A 24,367-nucleotide genomic window follows, 5' to 3' on the forward strand; every position below is an offset into this window, starting at 1 on the left:
TTGCCTATGAAGCAAGTGCCATATCAGTGACAACAGCCAGCACACAAAACCGCAGTATCTGTAGATTATGACAAGGACATTAGTTTTTCTTCTATTTATCAAAGAAATTATTTCATTGATACTTTTTTTTTTTTTATCTTTCAGATGGAGACTTGTCTTGGGGCTTATCTTATTTCATGACTATTAGTATGATCTTTCTTGCAGCATATCTTGGTTAGGTGGAGTACAGCGCACTCAAAAAGTTGTGACAATGATGCAGATATTGATTATGGGGCACAATAGAATCACCTTGAGACATTTGTGCTCTCTTATTGGCAACTGCTTTTGGTCCCAGCGGAGCCAGGCTGACTGGCAAGAGAGGAAGGAGAGAGAGGGAGATCTGACCACCAGAACAGCTGGAAAAACCCAAAAGCCCAATAATGCCTACTGACCCTCCTCCTCCTCTTCCTCCTCCTCGTCCTCATCTGAGGCTCCAAGTCCTAAAGCCAGAGCGAGAAGGTTCACAGTGAGGCATCGTTACCATAGAAACTCTGTTTGCATTTCCCAGTGAGCAATTCTGGGACCGCTGGCTTTCAGCTGGAATTCAGACATTTAATTTAACGCACAGCGCGGTCTGAAAAAAGCGATTGTCTACGTGGGGCAAATTTACTGAGACACGTTCTAGGTACGTTTCCGTCGAAGTGAAACGGCAGACAAGAGAAAAGAGCCTTGGCCTTGGACTGCATGTCACTTTAACAAGCCTGGCTCGCAGGACGAATCATCTGGCGTGGGTTCCAATAACCCGCTTGGTTCCCTTCGTTTTATTTTGTTTTATTTGAGGTGAAAAAAAAAGTTTTCAGTGAAAAAGGGGAGGTTAAGCAAAATTGTGCCTGCCAATCAAAATTTGGAGTGTGGTTGGAGAGTGCTGCTCTCTGCTGTGCGCCCAGTCACAGGGCTGTATTCAGATCGGCCTTCAGCCCTCTCCCTCATACCAGGCTGCTGTGCGGGAAACAATGAGTCTTTTCATATTGACCTTGACACACGGCCACCCCCATCACCACAGGAACCAGCGCCGAGGAATCCACCCCAACTCTCTGATATCAGTCTCCGTACCTCTGGCAGACACCAATCCTCCTCGGAGGGGAGGAAAACGCACATCGTACGATGGTGTTATTATTCCAACCAGGAAAAAAAATAATCCATTGGCACCACTGTGGATATATGTCCATCTTTGTCAAAATATGAAGTTTGGGTTAGAGCTTTCATGAGTCAAATTACTTAGATAAAATTGTCTGACTCTGAAAACTATAATAATAATAACTATTACTATAACTACTGATGCTATTACAAACTAAAAATAATTATCAATATCCAATATCATGAAATCTTCACGTCTTGTTTTGTCTGAACAACAGTCCAAAACCCAGGAGTAATCATATCAAACATATAGTAAAGCAGCCAGTCCTCACATCAGAAAAGCTGTAAATACATAATGATGGCTTTTTAATTTCCTTTTTAATCAACTCATATTCAGCCAAAATCATCTAATCCAATCACTCCTACTTATTTTACGTGTTAACACCACAGACATGAGCTCAGTTCCATGGAATAAGCTTTTATTCTCAAGAGCAAAAAAAAGAGATTTTGCTTTTTGTTGTCTTTTTTTTTTGTACAATATTGCAGCCTGAAAACCACATGAATGAATTCAGGCATTGAATTGCGAATCCTTTTCTTTTTTTAAACAAAATAAAAATAAGATGATTTCACTTTATACATTTCTGTCATAAGAAATAACTTCAGAACTGTACATCAAGCTTTTTTTTTTTTTTTACAAAGCACGCAGAGCTTCAAAATATACAATGTTCATTCACATTTTATACACATAAAAACCAAACGGGGGTCTGCTACATTTAAAAAAACCAGGGAAGTTCCACATCTGCAAGAAGAAAAGGAGAAAAGGCAGTCCGAACACATTCCACGCTGCATCCTCTTGAACTTTGAGAGCAGAGTCCAGCTGACATGTTGCTTGGCAACATTCAGGAGCTCCGTTCATCGTCTCCAAAGAGTCACAAGACCGCAAGAGAGGAGACAGAGGCAGCGCCGCTGGCCCAGTCCTTCAGCCTCTCCTCTCCTCAACACGAACATTGGCTCAGCTCTCGTCACCACCCGGTGAAGACTCGTCCTATATTTCCAGGCGCGGCCGGGTAACACCCGGTCAGTCTGTGTCCACGTGACAGGGGTTGGTTCCCTGCTGCTGCGCGTCGTCATACAGCCGCAGGAAGTCTTTGTAGCGCGGGGCGCAGCCCATCCAGGCCTCCCCGAAGCGCACTGTCCCGGTGAAGAGGAACTCACCCTCGCCGGACCTCACCCCACAGTGCGGGGGCATCTTGATGTGGCCCGTCCAGCGCCGTACCCTGACGCCACCATATACAAAGACCTGGGTCTTCTGTCTGTAGAGGCGACTGATCTCCACGGTGACGGACGAGTGCTCCTCTTGTTGCTCCACCTTCTTAATGATGCCCCGCGCCACTGGAAAACAGGAAGACGGGATTTAAATACTGGTAATAGCTAGCATGCTGCACAGAATGTATTTTCATTGGGACGTTTTTGTCCCACCAGCTTGAGGCCTATAATTCTTCAACTTGACTTACCAAAGTCATTGGTGCAAACTGCTAGAAGCATCTCGTCGTCACTGCAGGGCTGACAGGGCGCTGGATGGAAACAAAAGAAAGAGGGCGGATGAGTTCAGAGAACTACAAACAGAAACTGGACAAGGCAATGATTTCTTTGGCAACTCCGCGTTGTGGAGCATGATAAAAATCACAAATTCACAAGTACCACTTACAAAAACAACACACATCTGTGGTTGGTCCAACCATGTAGGAAATGATGATTCATTTACAAAAGGTGGCAGATTAAGCGGCCATGAGGTCTGAGTTTCGTTTCCGATGGTGAAATAAAGTTAATCATTGCTTACTTAAAAAAAACTTGTGTGTGTGTATGTGGGTGTGTGTGCGTGTGTTTTATGCTCAAGGGGGCTGTTCCGTAAGCCTCCTCACCACAACAGGAAACCCTTGACACCCCGTGACAAACAAGGACCAGATGAAAAGGATAACGAGGGCAGAGAGACAAGGAGCGGCTACATCTCTGACCTGAGCTCTGTTAGCACTTAAGCACGCTCGTTGCGGCCGAAAACAGTCAGCGCAGTCTCCCAGCGCCATCATCAAGTGGGAGTTTTTGAAAGAAGCCTTTAAAGAGGCAGATAAGACAGTTAAGGTAATTATCCTGTTTCAAAAGAAAAGACGTTTTGCCTTGAACAATAGAAGGCAAGCCATCAGGGGCCATTGTCTCATAACTGGAGGGTAAAAAAAGTGAATGGAATGAAATGGCCATTTAATAACCTGCCCCAGGCTAAGTTTCACCTTTGACTGGAGGCTACAGGAGCAGCACCTCCGCCTGCCCTCCACCGGCGTTTTATGGCAGAAGAAAGGGGCCTCAAAACGAGAGCAGACACGTCGATTAGTTGACTCAGGTGGTCCTGCGGCTGGCCTCGCACGGAGCGCCTTCATTAGCCATAAAAGCCGCGGTGGTTTTCCTGAGCAGCGGAGTGAGAGCGGTGGGGGCAGAGGGAGGGATGTCGAGTCAGCACAGGGGCTGAGGGTGGGGCGGCGGTGGGCGTCTGATTTAGAGGAGAAACCTCATCTGGATTTACACGTCTGGTCGTAAAAAGCTGAGCACAAATATTGATCTAGTTTTTCTCTCTTGATTTGAGTCCAAAAAAAGAAAAGAAATGTGTCCCATCTTAAGGAGCAGAGCTGGAGCTTATTTTTAGCTGGCTTGTCTGAAGTCGAGCATATAGGGGTGAGGGGTGAGCATGTCTTAGGTCAGCTTGTGTAGCAACATGAGGCGCCGCTGCACCACCAGAGAGATCAGAGGTCAATCAGCCACAAGCTCGGACGGCTTAAGAACAGCTGGAGGACCGGGGGACTTCAGAGCGGCCGGGCCTCGCCCAGAGCCCGTAGCAGAGCGCACAACGCACTTTGAAGTGAGCTCGCACGCTGCCACAGCATCAGACCCGAGCAGCCAGCCGAAGCCCAAAGCCAGGGCTGTTTTTTTTCTTTTTCTTTCCTCCGAAGCCCGAGCTGAGCAGGGCTCACATGTCAGACATGAAACAGAACCACAGGAAAGGGCTGAGAGCCGAGTCAGCATCTCTCTCTCTGTCTCTCTGGCCCCGTGCACATGCGAGCGCCACTCTGATCAGAACCACTTCACAGGAGCGGAGAGAGGGATGAGGGATGGGAGGAGCCGTAAAAAGGAGGAGTGGAGTCCCTGTGACATCTGGGGCCTGATGCATTCCACTGAAATGGAGCACAACTTGCTAATACCACTCGGCACGGACCGAAACCACTTCAAACAGCCGGGGAGAGAGAGGGGGAAGATGTATGGAGAGGAATGAAAAAAATAAATACTAGAATGATAAATAGACAAGAAATAAATGAAGAGGTAGGAAATGGGTGAGGGAGGGGAAGTGGGTAATTTAAGTGAGGGAGGGACATCAAGAAGCGAGGCCGGGGTGGGGGGCAATAAGTCCTATATGCTCCTCGAGGTTTCTCCCAACATCTGGTTGGAGATACATTCCAGCTTGATGGTGAGCAACTCAATCCCAGCACAGCGGGCCAGAGAGAAGACGAAGGGAGAGGAAAGATTGAAGAAACAGGGGGAGAGAAGAGAGAAGGAAAAAAAAAAAGAGGATGGGGCGAAGAAGCAATCAATCCTCCAGGTCCAGGCCTCACATGACACGAGACCACTGTCTGCGTGAATCATCCCCGTGCTGTACCCAAGGACCGTCGTCGGGGGGGCTGGGCACTGAGAACTTTCCAATACGTTTTATGGCAACCGTCCAAATTGTTTTTAGATACTATCAAGTGCTGGAAAATGCCCTTGCCGTTCCGAATTTCGATATCTAAGTGGTAGATCTCATCAGTGTGACAGACAGTGAGCCAATAAGCACGCGGCATGCTTGCTGCTGAGCTCTAATTATTCTGGTGATTTGCAGTCGAACGTTACGTGACACACACACACACACGTCGTACTACATTGTGGCCACAGACACATTGGTTGTTGAGTTTGGAGAGGCTTAACTTCAGTGTGGGCTGCAAGTGTGAAAATGTCAAAAGTGTTGCTTCATTTTACTTATCAGGCTCGATGCAAAAAATATACAAATCAGCAGATTATGCTGCAGAGCATGACACACTAATGTGGCTGAAAATAACTTTGCGCACACACACTCTCTCTCTCTCGCTTGCTTGCTCTCCAGATAGTGACGCAGGACGTCAACATAACATGTTAACCCAGAGAGCCGTAAAAACAGATGTGGGCCTGATACTGCTCATATTTTGGCTTTAGGTGGGAGAGAGAAAAAAATCACAGTTGCTCGCACAGTTGCGCAGCGTGAAGCTGTGCAGGTTTGGCAGGTACGCAGCGTGAAAATTCACGGCTGTTTTTCATTGGAGGCCCTCTGTTTTGGCTGCGGCCCCCCTCTCCGCACAACGCGTCCAAGAGAAACCATTACAGTCCGGAGTCATGTGGCGTTTTTTCAGTCAAGTGTGGATGTTTGTGAAATGGTTTTGACTGGTTTTAATATTTCATCCTGAAGAATAAATCTTTCATAAAGCCTCAAAGGGGCTTGAGTTTTTTTCTGCTCTGATGCTCACAGTGAAGAGATATGTTTTCCCTCGAACCAAAGTGAACAGGTCGGATCGACCCTTTGGCTTCAGTGTTACCAGAGTGCTTGGAGCAAATGTGGAGTTTTCCTATTATTAGAGTCCAACTTAATAAAAGTTTCCACCAGTAGATGGCTGTATTTAGTACACAGCACATACCACTGGGGACAAAGCACAAAGGAACCCAGTTGTAGAGGGAATCAATCTGCAGACCGTTCTAATGTCCACTCAGAGTAAAAGACATTTATCGACACCCTCACCATCAACGATGTGCAGAAGGATTATAAAAGGAGACGCGTCTCACCATTGAGTGAGTGTGCCTCTGCTCCCGGCCTGTCGCTGACCAGCTCGTACTGGAACGCCGTGGTCCGCCGGCTGATGTCCGTGCGCGGGACGGCCTCGATGAAGAGCGCCCCCTCCTGGATGCTGAAGCAGTGCACCTTGCCCTGAGCCTGGTCTTGTTCGCGCAGCAGCAGCCGCAGCTTCCCGTTGCGGTCCAGGTAGATGTTTGTGCCGCTGGAGTCCGCGGACGGTTTGACGCAGACGGAGAGGCGAGCGGCGGCCGGGGAGACCATGTTGGGCCGCAGGTTTACGATGATGGCCCCCGTGGGATAGAGCCACTCCAGAGAGCCTTGTGAGCAACGCAGGTACACCTGCTCCACGTCCCTGGTGTGGCCTTCATGAGTCAGGCCGCTGCAAGACGAGAAAGTAAAAGGTTTGTAAGATGTAATGCAATTTTTCTTTTAACCACAGCATAAAGAGACTATTCAGTTATCTGACAGTCATTCACAGACTGAATTAACTTGACCAAGGTGAAGACCTCGGGCAGACTCTGGAGGACATTAGACCACATTCCTCCTAAGGCATTAAGGGCCGTCTGTGCACAAGACCGGCTGCATGACCAGTCACGAGCCGGAGCCGCCGAGATGACCTCAGCTTCCAACACACACTCCCCATGCCACATTGTTCCTTGCTCGGAGCTTTGGCAAAAAAGCGCCGCTGGCAGGCTGCCCTTGGGAAGAGTTTTGGAAGCAGGAGTAGATGAATGGAGGGACACAGGGGCTTCTGGGCAGACAACGGCGGCAACAGTAGCCGGGGCCCGCTGCATGCAAGTGCAAATGCAGGTCACGCACCGAACCTCCCCTTTGCTTTCAAGCCACCAAAGAGACTGGAAGAGACTTGTCCGGGCAGCACTTCGGACTCTGGCGCCAGTACGACCAAAGGACTCCCTCCAGATCTTAATGCCTGGTCAGGGTTTGAAAAAAACTCCGGTCTGTCAGTCATTCTGTGGCGAGAGCCAGAGGCAGGAAGCCATCAGCAGTCTACCAGCGTGTGCATGCCAAGCGAGTGGTTTGACTCTGGAGGGGAGAAACGCCCAGCTTCCCTGAAAATGAGATGTTGAAATTCAAATTTGCCATAGATCTAAAGCAACCCGGGGCACATGCTGAGCACATGCAGCCGAAAAAGCCCCGTAACCAGGCTCCTCCTCAGCGCGCCACTAATTAAGTCCTTTTCGAAACTTCATCACTTCTGCATGCAATTAAAGGAGATTAGTCAAAGAGTCTCACTAATGAACAACAGATTATTGGTTGGGAGCTCAACGTGCTGAGTGGATATCGTCTCCTGACTGGAGGATGAAAAAACCTCCAAACCATTTGAAGAGCAGCCTCTCCAGTGCAAAACACATTTCAGCAGATGTGTGATGGGAGGTGAAACTTTCCAGTTGCTGTCCCGAGGTTTAAAAAGAAAGAAATAAAAGAATCTCCTCAGAATAATAAATAATAACCAACATATTTTAAAAGGTCTGGACCAATCTTTACAGAAAATAATGTATAAAATCAGAATAATCAAACTGTCTTTGAGATTTCCAGGACTGGAGAGGAGGGAATAAACAATAATTCAACGTTTTCATATTCCAGCGTTCATATCTATCTAAAAATCATAGTGAGCACACACACACAATGTGCATGAGTCACACTTTGTTATGATCGAGTCGGAAATCCCACAGCAAAATGTCTGTCGCGTCTTTCTGTGGAACGAATGGGATTTTTCTATTTCCTGATTCATAACGTTTATGGACTCTTTGCCACAATGGTTCCTTTTGATATCATTTCTGCTCCACGTCGCCGCGCTTGTGTGTCAGTCTTCACTTCGCTTCACTTCCACACCTTTCATAACTTGTATCATCACACGATGCCGTCGGAGGAATACACGGCTCCGTGGGTCTCACCTGCCCTTCCAGCTGCACTGGTCGCTCGAGTACTGGCCCGCACACATCCGACAGAGGAGCACGAGAGGCAGCAGGGAGCCGAGCGTCGGCGTCGCGCTGAGCATGTTGGCGTCGCCGCTCGCTTACTTCGCCTCCTCTCGGGTGAAACTTCGGTAAAGTCCGCCGCCGCGTTTCCAGCTACATTGCGTTTCCATGTGCCCCCGGAGATGCTTCGTCGTCGTCTTCGTCTTCTTCTTCTCTTAATACTTCTCGGAGGGGGGAGGCGGTTCCCGGTAATGTAAAAAGGCGCTTTGGTCGAACAGCCCCGCTGCTTGTCGGTCGTCCGTGAACGTGAGGAGTGAAAATCAGGTCCGACTCCGTCCGTGTCGGCTCCGGTCGCTTCCTACGTCACAGCCCCGTCTGCGTTTGATGCATTCACGTGCTCAGCCGAAGCTCCGACCTCCGAAGCACTGGAGTGTTAGAAGTACTTTTTTTAATCATGAAGTAAAAAAAATTTCACTGAACTTTGACTTTTGTATTTCTTAGTATTTAATTTTTTTTGTTTAGCTAGTTGTGCTAATTGTTTTATTATTGTCTTTTGCAATTTGTAATGAAGATTTTACATGTAATGTAAAGGACTTTAAATGATCTTCCTGTAGAAACGTCTTAAATTAGCATTTATTTTTTCGTGGAGGGAGAATATACTGTGTACTTTTTTTTTACATTAATGGGTTGAATGAAATAAGACTATATTTTTTTGTTACATTACTTAAAGTACAACTCAGTAATTTAACTATCGCAGAAACTTTCTAGCTTCCCTTGTTTGTTTGTTTTTTCGAGACGTGTGTTTTTCAACTCATCTGACAATAAAAAGCTCCGACGGCACGTGAAGGCAGCATTACAGTCAAGAATTTTGCTTGCGGAAAAACAACAGCAGCCCCTGATGCTCACATTTCATCTTTAGCGAAAACTAAAAAGTTATAAACTATTACTATGACTACTATTTTACCTAAAATAAATATTGGTAAGTGAATTTAACTAGGCTTCTGTCATTATGACAGCAAACTTCCTGTTACAGCAATTGCTTATAAACTGTCATGAACTGCCACCTGAATATGAAATAATAAGTGTAACAGCTGTGTTTGTGCAACACAACTTTGCTCACTTTCCCTGCATTGAGCAATAGTCTTCAGCGATTGTGCAACATGTGGAGATGTTAGGGCTGAAAAGTGGCGATTACATGTGTATTTGTGTTATAAACAGCACAGTAGCAATTACCCAGATAACCGCCATGGGTTTCTGTAGTTATTCAGTTATTTGTCCTGGAGAGCCAACATGTCGTGCTTCTTTACTTACATCTTGGAGCGAAGTAACTGCTATTTACGTATGTTCAGATTATTTCTTCGAATCATCGTGGTTTGGTCCTCTGGTCACAAGCCACAGCAGAAGAAAAAAATCTGCAAATATTGGCCACATCAATCAGTAGATGAATGAGAGTCATAAACATTTGTCGAGCAAACACAACTTCAAATGGTTTTTTACATGCCTCGATTTTTATTAATGTCACAGCAGTTCATTTATAAGAAGAGTGGGAATTTGGGAAAATCACATTTCAGAAAACCAAACTATGGATTCCAGACAGCTTTCGGGTCAAAGGGCCGTTTCATTAGATCCAGTAAAAATAGTTTCATCATTGTTATCTTGTGCAATTAAGTCACTTTTTCAATTGATCTACAACTTTACGGCACACACGTCCCAACCAAAGTTTGAAGACCATCCAGAGTAGAGTTTTCATGGAGCGTTGTTTCTGAGTGCAACAAGAGCTGCAGGGACTTGCAGCGCACGGAGTGCATCTGTAAACATGAACTGCTCATCACTTGAGTCCGTTTTCTTTTAAAATAAGATGTTTTGCGTGTGGATGGTGTTTGGCATGGGAGAGAAACCCGTCCGACGAGGAAAACCAGAGCAGTTTGTAACTGCTACTTCTCCTCTCTGGTTTCTCGGGACATGGATTTGGCCGTGGATGGATGGCTGGCGATCGACGTGTCTGGTTTACTGACCTGACACGCAGGGTACATGTCCTGGCTCGGTTTTCAGTTTCTGTAAAAGATATATATAAATATATTGCACCACCCTCCAGATTTTAACATTGTGCAACTTTTTAGTATTGCTTGCGTAATCCGGATTAGAAGCCTGTGTGCTCTGGTTTCTGTATTTTTCTTGCCGTAATGCAGGTAGTCTGGGAGTTGTACTCTCCAATGAGGTAACGGAACCAAAAGGCATGTTTTGACTCGACGTCTTAGTATCAATCACAATTACACCTGTCTCTGTTTCACAAAAGCTACACCTGTAAGAGTTTCCTCATATTTGTCTCTGACTCAAGGTGGCTCAACTGTTGCCACATATCAACGCCTGTCTACAGGTCTTGGGTGATACTACTGCTTACGTAAAAAAAGAAGAAGGTTTGTCTATACTAAAAGGTTGATCAAGTCTACTGTTCTAACATCCAGTGTACAAGAGAAAGGATTGTACTTTCGTGTTTTGTATGACGCATTCTCTGACAGACATCAATCAAAGTTTAATTTTTCCCCAGCCTTGAGAACTAAGAATAGTATTGAGTATTAAGAATAGTGGGAACAAATAACATTATTTTAGTTTTTAGTTTGTTTATAGGCTTTTTTCTGTGTACATCATGACAGTGGGCGTACTCTAAACTAGAGCACAAACAATTAACTGATCAACAGAAAAATATTCAATAGCAATTTTGATGATCAATTAATCATTTGAATCAATTTGTTGGTTCCACCTTAACAAATGTGAAAATCTTCTACTTTTTAATCGATTTGAAAAACGTAGCCTTTGAGTTTGACCATTGCCATTTGATCTATATACTGTACTATGAATATACTAGTCAAACTATACAACCAACAGATTAATCTGTCATGAAAATACAATACTGGTTTAAAACCAGGTTAGTGAGACGACATGTTGTACAACTGGGAGATATCCACTGGGAAGAGTGAATTTGCCCTCATCCTGTTATTCCAGTTGCTTGATCACTTGCTGCCGGCGTTTGTTGTTTTCTCTCTCATTGGTGCTGAAATGAAGCAAATTTAGCTCTCAGCCTCCACCTGTCAGAAGTTTCACTGCTGGTGGGAGCGGTGCACGGGTGGGCGGTGGGGGGGTGGAAACAAATCGATGACAGACAGCAGGAGATGGAAAAACAGACAGTTAATCACACGGTGCTTTCCTGTTGTTGGTTTTAGATTGAAACTTGGCAGAGGGGCCCTGACGCTCAACAGCGAGGCAGCGGAGGTACATGTTAAATTAAAGGATTAGGTTCGATGGGTAAATAAGTGTTATGTAGCCGGGCGAAGTGAGGTTGGATACGAGCAGAGTGTATGGAGTCAGTGAGGCCCTGCTGGAGTTTGGGGGAAGGGTACAGGCTTGTTGTTGTTTTTGTTCAGGCCTGTTGTCCCAAACTCTTGCTGAGTGTTACTCACTTTTATGCTGGAGCTAACCTCCAGGTGAAAAAGCAGCCATAAACTAAATTAGGCTGCTGACAGGATGCGATTTTTACTATCGCCTGTCCTAATAGGCCCGTCTGTCTTTGACTCTTACTTTATGTGTTTCACTGTGTTGAAAGAAGAAGAAGGAACCAGGCTCATCTACGATTAAACAAACCCTTGTATGAAGAACTTTTGACAGCGACCATGATGTCATCTTCTCCTCTGGGTTTAAAAAGGCCAGGACATTGATTTGTTTGGCAGAGATGTGTTCAGTGTTGGTGAATTACTACTTGTCTGCAGTTTATTTTCAACAGCCTTCCCCCTCAACGTTAAACCTCCCACTTCGAGGAACCAGTTCGATGAATACCTGAGCTGTTGCTTCTCCTCCAGTCTCGACCTGTTTCCTTTAGGCTGCAATCCCTTGGCAGATAAACTGTAAACTGCAGTCACATACGCATGTCCGATATCTCGTGGAATGCATAAGCAGATTGCAAGGTGCTGATACCGCCGGGAGGCCGTCCGCCTGTCATCATCCCTCTCTGGCTCCTCTCCAGACCGTCAGAAATGCAGCCGAGCTCAAACCTGCGGCCACATTCCTCTCAGTAAACACGAAGCCTGTCATTTTGAAGTGCCAGCCGTATCAGAAGAGGGACATGGTGCTTGTATCTCGTCTAACACCTCACACGAATTTGACAGTCTTATTCTCTCCGCTTAAGCAACACGGTAATGGACATAGTGCACATTCCAGCCCTGTAGCCCTCCGGTGTCTCAATCATCAGCCCTGGTCAGTGGTTGTGTTGCTGCCAGCGGGGTCCATATACGTCCAGCCAGTGTGAAAATATGTGGGCAGAAAGTGACATATTTGAAGTATGCAGCAACTGGCGCATCTCACTCCAAATTCCCAGAAGTTTTCGAAAGCCGCGAAGACAAAGCGTGTCTTTTGTTTCGGCCCCGACGGTGATGTATATAGCCCATGCATATGGAATTGTGGGAGTGGGAGAAAAACATACAAAGAGAGGAGAGGCCAAAGTGGAGAAAACTAAAAGAAAATGTCATGGTTGTGCTCCTGGGCCGTGTTAAGAGGTGGCAGAGGCGATTAGGTTTTGGCAAAGCCTTGACCCAGCGACATGCTCACGTCCATGCTGAATTAGCCCCTGATGCCTTCAAGCTGCTCTCAACACCGCGCTATCAGCGCTTTTATACCCCTCTCTCACCAGCTCCCAGAAACCTGAGGAACCGCAGCACCGAGGGGCTCAGAAGAAGAAAAACTGACGAGGCGCTCGCTCCGGCAGGTGGGCATCTCTCATGAGAGCAGCACAATAAAAAGTGAACTCTGCGCTGCCTTCGAATTTCACAGAGATCAGATATGGATCAGGCCTGCAGGTCTGAAGTGGTTCTGAAGCCTTGAGGATTAGCGGACAAACACGAAAAACCATAACTGAGCAAAGGCAGAGGAGTTGGCAGTTGAACAAGTGTTCAAGGTGAAGTCTGGCTCCCTAAAGGAAAAAGCACTTCTGTGTGTGTGAAGCGCCCTTTCTCCAGGACGACTTCCGCCCTCCCAGATTAGCTCCGGTGATCTGATTCTCATGGCTTCCTCTGGCCCGCGTCCCCCTTCGTCTTCTTCGCGGCCCTGTGAGAGTCTGCTTGGAGGGTACACACATTCTTCAGTTTGCCCGATCAGTCCAGGATGCTGTGGACAAAAAGCTTCATCCATTAGGTCCGCTGATACTGGGTGACAGCCATGATAGATTCAGAGGCTGGGGGGGGGGGGGGCGCCAGCCTTTGTTAATTCCCCAAGTTGTCTGATTCGTATGGGGAGATCAGCTCTTTCTTTTTTTTTCTCTATTTACCCCCGACTCTGGCATCGCTCATGTGCAATACTTCGCCTCTAACAACGCTTCACATTGCAAAGGGAACATTTAAACATTTGAATATCCAAATGATATTGATTTAATAAAAAAAGACTGTGCCGGGCTCTCTATTGTTTTTTTTCTTCTTTTCGAAAGCTGCGTTTGGAATTTCCTGGGGAAAACAAGCACAACAGATTTGTATTAACATTGCAGAGTTTGCCGTCTGTGTTCAATCAGAGATGCAGCGATCCGCCAGAGCAGATGAGGATAAGACAGTTTTTGGTTTCTTTATCTTTGATCTTTGCTTCCCCAGTGTGGTTTTAACCAGTGAAAACACTAACCTGTACACATTTGGTCCTTGGTCCTTGGTCTTTACTTGAGTATTTCCACATTGTGTTTCTTCTTCTCCTAATTTCAGAGAGGTTTAGAGACTTTGCAGATCAGCATTTTACATACTTACACACAGTTTCAAGCTGTTTTACCAGTCGGCATTTTCCTTGATTCCTGCACACTGATCCCCTTTGGATTTATTCATGAAAAGTTCAAACAAGTCGAAACTCAAACTCAGCTCCACCTTCGCATTAACATTAATTTGTCGCTGATTTTGACCCAAAATGTTATTAACACACTTAAAAGTGGGTTTTTCTGAATAATCAACTATTTTACTTTTGATACGCTGAAGTAAATTTAGCCGATGATGCTTCTGTACTTATAATGACGTATATTTCACATTGTGGTATTGATACTTTTTCTTTAGTTACGGATCTGAGTTTCCAGCTCAGCCAACAGGCAGAGCCCTTTCAGTACGATTCACACTAACAAGCCCATGTGTTTACACAAGGAGAGAAAATGAGAAAAGGAAATGCAGCAGGGGGGGAACAGTCGGCCTATTGTATCCATCCGCATGCAAAGTTTTGTAATAGCACATGGTTTGCCTGAAGAAACAAGCAACAAACTATTCAGGACAAAACAATCAGTCAAATCTTGGTAAAAAAAAAACGAGCAGGAGGACTCTTTATAGAAATTCTGACCCAGTGGCCTGGTTCTTGGAGCGCTTATACAGAGCGGCCTTTATGAGATCCCCTGGCACCCGCCTGAATGGATCTCATTCTGCCCCGAAACGAGAGCTGGACCTCGGAAACACCAGAGTTCCGACGCTGGTGCGGTCTGAGCTGAAGGCGACACGAGCCTCGTCTGCTGATTCACAAGCTGGTGACAGCTGCAGTCCCAGGTGACAGGAGGTGACAGGTTCATGGGAAAAGGAAGAAAGAAAACACACTAACACAGACGTTCACTTCGGAGGTTTGACGCTGACATAGACACACAGCAGCGATTGTAGCATTTTATTGAGCTTGATGCTGCTTCTCCGGACAAAACCTTTTTTTTTTTAATTGTGTAGATTCGTGTACATCAGCTTCTTTTGCTGTTTGAGTTGCAATGTTGTCTCCTAAGACGTGTGCACATACGATTAAATGGCGATTCTTAATCTTTATCTGAAATTGTTCTTAGGCAAACTCCCGAGAAACATCAGGAAGCCAGAGTTCTTCCTCTTGCCACATATTGTAAATATCCTCTGTTATCTAAAAAACAGTAATCTGTCCGCTGGGAGCTTGAGTTAATGTGCAAAATTTTATATATCTCGGATTCGGTGCCTTGTTTAATTTGCTCTTCCTGAATTGACATTTACACTTAACAGGCATGTTTTAAAGGAAATGCCGCAAACTACAATCAGGTTAGCACACACTCATGCACACGTACTAGGAATCATTTGTTGTTGTTTTTTGTGACTCTACTGCAGCTCTAGCAGCCTGCTGCTATAATGACTACATTTCATCAGCATGTCTTTTTCCCTGGTGCAATGTAAAGCGATCTTCTTTATGGGGGAAGGAAAAAGATGTCTACAGCTTAGCAATCTTCAGTGCCAAGCGATTGCTAAATATTCAAATCTGTTTTGTTTTGCGGTCTCATATGTGAAAAACAATGCAGGCGTGCCAAGACACGAAGCGTGGCATTCATAGAAGGAATGGAGCAACACAAAAATAACCTGTTAGGTCTGCGTCTTCCTGCGCTCGGCCTGAGGTCACGTCAGACAGTCAGACAGAGCCTGTGGATGAAATGAAGTGCCATTTTAAAGTCGAGCAGGTAACCAGAGAGCTCTGATGGAAGTGGCCTCCTAGTAGATTACTTATTAACTAACTACTACGCAGACATGTGACATGAGCGGAGGCTTTAAATGAGCCTCTGGAAGAATGAGGTTCATCTTAGATGAAATCACCTTACCTGGACACAAGCACTCACCCTGAATTAGTTTGAGACTAGGCCGCATCCCCAGCAAGAGATTCTTTCAGGGTTTAAGCAGGTGCCGCTGGACACGCAGCGAGTCTTAGAGTTCAGTATTCTGGATGGAGTTGAAAGTGGCCGATGTGCTGACTGAGTGGAACATGGAAGGCATGAGCTGTGCGATCAGCTGAGGGATCATGGGAGCTGAGGACGGAGGCTGTGCTCTGTGATCTTATTACTGTGCTTTGTGTTAGTCGGCACTCAACTCCAGTCTTCAACGCACCTCGGCTTAGCCCAGCTAAGTGCCTCAGTGTCTGACACACACACACACACACACACACACACACACACACACATATCTCTAGCGCTAATCAGCAAGTTGTTGGGCCAGTTTGTGGATCTGACACACGCATGCACACACAAGCACACACGTCTCGAGCGCCGCGCCTGCACCCTCCCATATTCTCAACGGCACGCTCCGCACACACTCCTAGGGTCATGTGCCCCGACACGCTTTCTGCGGGTCAAAGGTCACGTGGAGTCGCACGTGGAAGCGTATCAGATATGCTCGGAGCGTACGACAGAAAGTCAAATATTTGCAGGAACAAATGTACGATGGAGGTCAGACTGAAGTCACAACAATCTGGCGTCAGATAAAAACAGTGAATAACCTTATTATGCTTTAATAAGTAGATGTGATGACAACTTACATTCGAGTCAACGTGTACTACGTAGAGAAAACCTCAATCACAGGAGCAGACTCACACTCCTGTACTGTTTGGGTGTCATGTTGCTGAATGTGCCCTCATGTTGTTGTGCTGGCAGACACCTGTTGAAACACAGCAGCCTCTGTCATGATGAGACATGCGTCTATGCAGGTGAATCACAACCAGCTGAAAGAGCAGCAGCAGGTGACGCAGCCACAAGCATTGACACACACACACACACACACACACACACACACACACACACACACACACACACACACACACACACACACACACACGCACACACACCTTCCCTAACAAAGGAAGCACAATCACAGTGCTGAGTGCAGCCTATTGCTCACCACCTGTGTCTAATACAGAGGAATCGACACATACACTTTCATACAACTTTTATGATATGCTCTATCGTAAATTATACTTATTTAGTATTCTAACTGCATTCCGTGTGCCTGAAACTCAAACTAGTTGTCCAAAGTGACAAGATCGACCATGTTCATAGCAAGTTTAAACGTGCCCTCACAAGTGTCTGACACTATGCGTGCAGCCCAGACTGTACGAGCGGAGCTTAGCGGCTTTGAGCCTCAGCCGTTTCCACCGTACGATCAAAAACCCTAGGATATGTCTGCGAACAAAGCCAGCGATTCAGCGGTTGGGCTCGCTCTGCACCTCAACCCTGTCCTGCTCCTGCTCGCCAAGCCTCAGATCCACCAGCAGCCCGGGGAATCAATGGTCTCATTGTACACGCTGAGGTAACACCATAATTGTTACAATCTTCCCATTCAGGTGGGGGGGGGGGAGAAAAAACCCACCCGCCTTTGACTCCCAGTGACATTTTGAGAGGTTTGTGGCTTTCAGTGATGTTGCATTAAGCAGATATAATGAAAGAGCAAAAAACGTGGGCGGCTCGTGCACCTGAGCTTGTGGCTGGAGGAGGCCTGCTCCTGTGTGTGTTTCAGTGTGTGTGTCAATATGATCCGGGGTCCGGGCCACACGCTCTGTAGAGCCGGAGTGACAGATTTAATAACATCCCGATATTTCCACGTGGTAGATCAGTGGTCTGTGATGAAAGAACAGTCTGCTGGACAAAAAGTTTAATCATACCTTGCTGCTAATTCGAAACCCCAAACGAGAAATAATTTTTCCACTTGGATGCGATTGCCAGAAAAGGAGGCCTGTGCGAGGCTACGTGGGTAAAAATGCTGCAAACAGTACAGTGCCTCTGTTTTCCCCAAGACTGGATAAGTAATTTATTTTCCTCAACTGTCTCTTATCATGGGGCTTTGAATTTAGCGAAAGGGATGACTGCTCGCTCTCCCCACGCGCCGGACACATCCTGAGCAGATAAATCTCGACTATGGGCCTGTGGCGGGGAGGGGCCAGTGAGGAGGGGAGCAGTATGGAGGCCTGGGTGGTTCCAGCTGGTCGGCTTCCAACTCTTAGTTGAGTCTAATGCAGGCCTGCCGAGGAGCTTCCCTGCCTTTCATCCGCTTAGGAAACATCTGGAATCATCTGCCGGTTGAATGAAAGTGTGCGTGCGTGTGCATGCGTCTTCCAGGAGGTTTGCCAGGAATGTTATCACTGTGCAAAGATTAACCTCTCTGCCGTCCAGAAAATAAATTAAGGAAACTCGCTGGTGAATTGCCAAATACATGTTTGGGCCTTGACATCATCTCCATCCCCACGCATGTGAAACAAATTCCTGCAGAGCATCAACAAGTGGTATAAGTCGCGGAGGGGTTGCGTCACAAGAAAAAAAAAAAATCCACGCTTTATTTCCAATCATGCCAGTTTTCTATAGCTTTTGACTTGTTAAAGAAAAGACTTGGCGGCTGGAAAGTCAAGAGCGGTTTGCTCGTGTGTACTGTTGCCGTTTCGACAAGTGTGGATAATGTATCCGATGGAGCAGGTGAGCAGACAAAGCCTGTGGCGGTGCGGCATGTTTCTCCACGCCGAGACGGATCGGGCCTGTATGTGTTGACAGAGACAGACAGAGGCAGGGTCAGGAGTCACACCTGTCGACGAAACACCTCTTTCTCTGTGCACGAGGCGGCGTCACACACCTGAATGACAATACCTGGAAACGAAAATGTCCAAACATTCTCATCTCAAGACCGCGGAAATAACAAAACAAAAAAACAATATAGGGCAGACAACTATGCCTCTTTTTCCAATGTACAAATATGCTAAAAGATGAGAGGCGTCGCTGTCAGACATTGCAGCCTAAATGTTTTCACAGCCGAGCTTTTCCGTGCCATGTTGTTAGCTGCGGACTAGGTGTGTGGGGAAGAGGCCTGCTCTGTTTGGAGCGGGGAGAGGATGTTCAGGTCTGGCTGAGATGACACCAGGGGATGTGATTTTTGGGAGTATTGGGGAGGATGTTTTGCCTCCTGTGTGGTGACTCCTGACCCCCACCATCCTCTCCCAACCTGCTCGACCTCTGTCCCATTGTGGCGCTTATCAAATGGCCGAAATGTTGAACATACATTCAGTCCAGTGGCCTGAACGGGAGATAGCGCTGGCTCCGACTCACATCAGAGCCTCTGTTCTCATAATTGTTTTCTGAGTCGATGTACAGTATCTGCTCCATCAGTCTAAATATGTTGACGGCTTCCCCCTGCCTCCACGCTGCCCTTTTTTGACTTCCCATCTTTTCTTCTTTTCCCTCCAAATCATCACACGTTTGTCTTACCACCCCCTTGTCCTGTATGCTGATGTGTCTCTGCTCCTGTGCATGGGGGGTTTGGACAGAGCTGCGTGACTCCCTCGACCCCTCGCCTGCTAAGACAACAAGGTGTCGTCCTGAGGGTGCACCGTGGCCCCTGCGGATCACACTCGGCCGAGTTGTGCTCGCACCGCTTCTCATCTTCCCTAACAGACACTGACATGGCCCTTTGAAGTCATGTGGAGCAGCGCGGACCTGGGACGGGCCCAACAAAAGCAATCTGATCCTCGGCTGATGTGTCCAAGCACGCCTGCGGCCCCCCCGACAATGGGCTAGGACAGCAGGGGCCCCTTTTGCAACTTCTGTGTGTACCTAAGAATGGACCTGCACGTTGTTCGTGGCAAAGTGGACATGTGAAAGTGCATGGGGGCCTGTTTACAGCTTTTACCACCAAAAAAATTGTTCAGCCAGGTCTCGGTGGCTCGTCAACATTCTCCTTCAAACACCTAATTGTGGTTCCAATCAGTGGAGCATGCTCTTGTTACCTGCCATGAGGAGCACAGCTTCCACTCACCTGTTCACTCCGTATCAACCAAACAATGCAACTCTTTTTAGTAAGTCTGATGGTGATCGTAGCTGTTCCAGCTGCCCTTCGGGCTTTGACCAAACTTTACTTCAAAGGTTAAAATAGACACTGGAAAGCAAAACGTCACCGTAAACAAATGGGAAGATGGGTTTTTCTCTAAACTTTTTCTATTTTTTATTCATTACCACTGTGTCCCAAATCTGACCTCTTCCCCTAAAATTTCTGCACACACACATTTGAAAACTTTAAATATGCAAAGCTCACCGCAAACAGTATTTGCATACAGAGAGGGCCAACATAATGTTTGTTATCTTGACATTCCAGTCAGTGTTTACACACTGATATTTGTTATATGGAACGGCTGAAACTCTGGTGGATGTGTGATTATGGACTGGAGGTCTGGTGTAAACCATTTCCCTCCTGGAGAGTTTCCCTGCTGTCGGTCTCTCTCTCTCTCACCTGCTCTATCTCACAAACACAGACCGTTTGGTGAAAATTGGTTATTTTGTGTGCGCACACGCACACGCGCACGCACGCACGCACGCACGCACGCACGCACGCACGCACGCACGCACGCACGCACGCACGCACGCACGCACACACACACACACACACACACACACACACACACACACACACACACACACACACACACACACACACACACACACACACACACACACACACACACACACACGGGTGTAGACAGAAAGAAAGAATGTCTCTGCTGTCATCAAATTAGCTCTTAGGCCAAAGGATTCAGTTTCCCTCTGCAATCTATCATCATCATGCAATCATCATCCATTTTCAGTGACACTCCGCGTTCTCAAACATGTAATTTATAAATGAGCTATTTATATCCCAATAACATGTAGTAAAGTAGAAATGCAGTGTGGTGTCTGTGATTGACAGGCTCTGGCTGACTGAACAAAATCAGTCAGCCAGACAAACCTGCTTTTTAAATCTCCACCTCGAAACGTGCCAGGGACTCTATCAAAAGACTATACAGGAGTGTCCAAGACCCTCCAATGCAAAACATGCGCAAGTGCCTCACTGTGCCCAATTACACATCAGCGTCTCTCACTGTGCTGAGTGAGCTTTGAAATCCCTCAACACAGGAAGAGCAATTTCTCTAACACCTGCGCAAATCGCTTCCTTGTTTGTCTTCAGAGTTTACACCAATAAGAGTGTGGAAATGACACACCGTTGCCAAAACAGGGCCCAGGAATGACCTCAGCGCAGAGCAACGCGGCATTGCCCCATCCTTTTACATCTGGTTCACTTTAGCTTAAGCATCAACAAGTGCTTCCACTTTTGCTGCATGTTTTTTTTCTTCTTTCTTACACATATGAACCAAGGACTATGACGTGCCACAAAGCTCCGCAGGTCCCTTTAAAAGCAGAGCACCCAATGTATATTTCATGAGGCATTAGACGGCGTATCATGCATGCTGGTTATGCTCTGCTGTTTTGTTTGGGAGACGGAACCTGAACAATAGATTCACGGCATCGCGTTGGGAGGATTAGAACGCCCAGAGTCCACAACAGCCCTACAAGCAGTCTTTATTCACTGGAGGGCACCATTCATAATTGTATTAAGTGATCCGCTGCGGAGGAATTCATGTTAATTATTCGGAGGGAATTTCTTTGCATACAAGTATGACTCATTTTTGGGATGCGAGCAGAGCGGAGGGGAACTGGAAGCAGTGTGGATTCTGGAAGATGCTGTAGCGTGATAAAAAATACATTTTTTCTTATGTTGGCGTACCGTGAGGTGGAAAGAAAAAAAAATCAAGCTTCTGTCAGAGGCCTTGATATGTTGGAACATCAGCTCACTACTGACTAACCTTCGCCAGACGCTGTGTATGTTCAGGAGAAAAGAACACATTCACTGAACCACCTTAACATTGACCCTAACCCCATCTATAAACCTGCTTCTACTACGGTCTCCATGTCCCGAACAACGCTCCCTTTGTTCCCTACATGAAGGGTGGAAAAAAAAGAAGGAGACTGTGGTGCCATGCTGTAAATCATCCGAAGCAGACTGGGTCACAGGTTTTTGGTTGTACTGTATAACAGCTACGCTTACGAAGTATCCACCCCACGATCTCCTCTGGAGCATCTGCGGCTTTCTGCAGAGCCAAGAGCAGGTAGCCTGTCAAAGGTGCTGTTTGGTCCCACAAAATAGTTCTCTGTGGAGGATCTGCACCCAACCACGCTGCCATACATCTACTGATACATTCCATTTGATGACAGGTTGGTGACATTTTATGCCTGGGGCACTTTAAAAAAAGGAAGAAAGTTTATTATTTTACAAAAAGAGAGAAATTGTCCAGCCAAAAAGATCTAGCTACCAACTGTGTCCACCCAGCACCAAAAAAAAGTTCCTGGTGAGTGTCCACCAGCGAAAAATACAGATTTTTTAAAACAGAAAAATATGAATTCTCTTAAAATCTCATCACATTTAAAGACAGTATGTGCCCGATTTTTGCAATGAGATGTGTGAGAACAAGGTCGTCCTTGAAGTTTCTTCTATGTGACAATTAAAGCAAAGTATTGTGATCAAAGATCTCTGGTGATATGGTGCAGCTGAAGGACAGGCCAATGCTATATCATTTTATTAGATGTCTCTGGGTATCATCTGCATAACAATACATGCAAGGAATCCAGTGAGGTGAGTAGTTTATGGAGTATTTCCTAATAATATTGCCATTACAAGAAGGGTACTTGAGGTGAATAGAATTGGTCCAAGCACAGAACCTTGTGGAACTCCATGTCTAACGTTGACATACTCAGACTATTACTCGTTAACCTGTAAAACGGCAATCGAGCTGGTTAACAGGACTTACATCAGCTTAATGCGATTCCTTTAATGCTTTAAGTATTACACAAGGTCATTTCCCATCTTACTCATTTTGGTAGACACCTGAGAGCTTAATATGCACAATAGGGGGAAAATGAGATTCACAATAAGGCAGAGTGGAAAAACCAACATTAAGAAGCACAAGGGACAGAGGGAAATAATAAAAAGCCAGTGGGGGAGACAAAGTGAGCCAATCCAATTTAGCCATATGTGAACCTATCTCCACAGCAACTCTTTGTGTTAGCAGCGAGCAGTTTGTGAGCTTTGGCACTGGCTGACTGCTCTCCCCCTGCTAGCCCCTTCCTAACTGCCGTCCCTGAAAGGACGAGCAGACAGACAGAAAAGGGACACGATAAGGCAAAGAGATCAAATGTGAAGTCATGTCGGTAGAGGGGGAGAATGGACAGAATGTGAGGGAGGGAGAAATGAAGAGTGAGTGGGGGACCAGGAGGTGATGAAGTGAGCAAAGACCTGAGAGGGGAGTCGCAGGACATTCCTGAGCCAGCTGTGGGTTGGAGGGGGAATTCTCACTGAATGCCTGACAAATAAAACAAGACACAGGCTATTTCAGTATTCCAGGCAAAAAAAAAACCCCACTGGCACGACGCAACGGAATGAGGGGGAAAGAGGGCTTTTTGGAAGGATAAAGAGGAAAAAGGCTAATGAGAGAACCAGCCGGCTGCACGGTCCGGTTAGGCAGGCCTGTAACCGCAGCAGTCCAGCGGTTAACCTTTCGCTGCCTCTCCCTCTCCTGTCTCCTGGATCCAAAATGGAGGCAGAAAAAACTGGCAGCAGCAGTAGCGGTTCCCGGGGCTTCACAGCGCACACACATTCCTCTCGCACAGACAGGTGGTGGGGCTGTTTAATAAATACAGGATTCGATGGAGGGAGTCGGCGGCGGGGCTGGGGTCAAAGGCCATCGCAGACTGTAAACAGCAGAGTTGAGCAGTCATAATATGACTACTGCTCTTCGGGGGATACAAACTCGAACTCTACTCATAATTCCTTGTTAATGACTCACCCGCTCAGCTGAAATGCTGCCGACTGACTAAACACCTTTGTTCCATGTGGCACGGCTCACTGCAGATGGTTCACTAAGGTTCAAGTATAAGCTAATCAAATAGTCAAATTCAATTATTCAGATGGAGTGGCAGAAGAGCTAAACATTTGTATCTTAAAACTCTGACCACACAATCTAGACCAAAATAGTCCCTTTTTTTATGTCTCCCACAGTCCGATCAAATGTTCATTTCAATTTGTTTTAGAGTAGCTGTTATTCAACACCATTATTTATATAAAAAGTGGATATTGTTACAAAACTGTTCCATACAATTCATTATGTCGGTTTGGACTAGAGTGTATTCATACTTCTGCCAGGCAGTGGCTTGAGGATCACATTTCGGACATTTATTAAATTACTTTAAGCTGTTTCAACATACTTTGGTTGTATGTTAGCTGCTCATTCAGTACATTTAGCTTGCTATTTTCATCTGTTGAAAATGTGTTCCAGGGGTTTATAAATTACTTTTAGTAAATACTGACTCATTTAACTATTAGTCCACTACTTTTAGCTTCCTATTTCAACTTCTTTCCTCTCTAGGTTTCACTCAGTGATGGTTATAGTCCGAATAAATTTACAACAGGTCGGCATCACACCAATTTGTAAGCCTATTTGGTTGCTTATATTCCTTCTGGGTATCAGCTCTCTTACAAATTACGAAGTCAGATTATAAAGTAAACAGAATTAAAGTGTGTCTTTACATCTATAAATCTTTTGACAGTATTTTTGTGAGCGTATTAATATATTTGGTTTCTAATACCCTACACTTCACCTATTCACATTTTCAGTATCCTATCATACATTTAATTGTTGTTGACACTGTAGAGGATTTGACTCTAGAGTTATTTATCAAATTAAGGATTTAGTATTACTTAAAGCCACACATAACCCCGAAGATGAAAGTATGAAGAAAAGCCTT

At 46.0% G+C, this 24,367-nt stretch overlaps 1 protein-coding gene across 1 annotated transcript; it reads right to left on the bottom strand.

The window, feature by feature from the left end:
* Positions 1–1,578: 1,578 nt before the first annotated feature.
* metrnla (meteorin like, glial cell differentiation regulator a) lies at positions 1,579–8,313 on the bottom strand. Its single transcript, XM_035616043.2, has 4 exons — positions 7,933–8,313; positions 6,007–6,395; positions 2,631–2,690; positions 1,579–2,508 (listed from the first exon to the last, which is right to left on the bottom strand). Exons 1-4 carry the CDS (start codon positions 8,034–8,036, stop codon positions 2,195–2,197), a joined length of 867 nt encoding a protein of 288 aa, XP_035471936.2. The 5' UTR covers positions 8,037–8,313; the 3' UTR covers positions 1,579–2,194.
* Positions 8,314–24,367: the final 16,054 nt, after the last annotated feature.

This window comes from Scophthalmus maximus, chromosome 17 (genome assembly GCF_022379125.1).
Source record: "Scophthalmus maximus strain ysfricsl-2021 chromosome 17, ASM2237912v1, whole genome shotgun sequence".
Lineage (NCBI taxonomy): Eukaryota > Metazoa > Chordata > Actinopteri > Pleuronectiformes > Scophthalmidae > Scophthalmus > Scophthalmus maximus.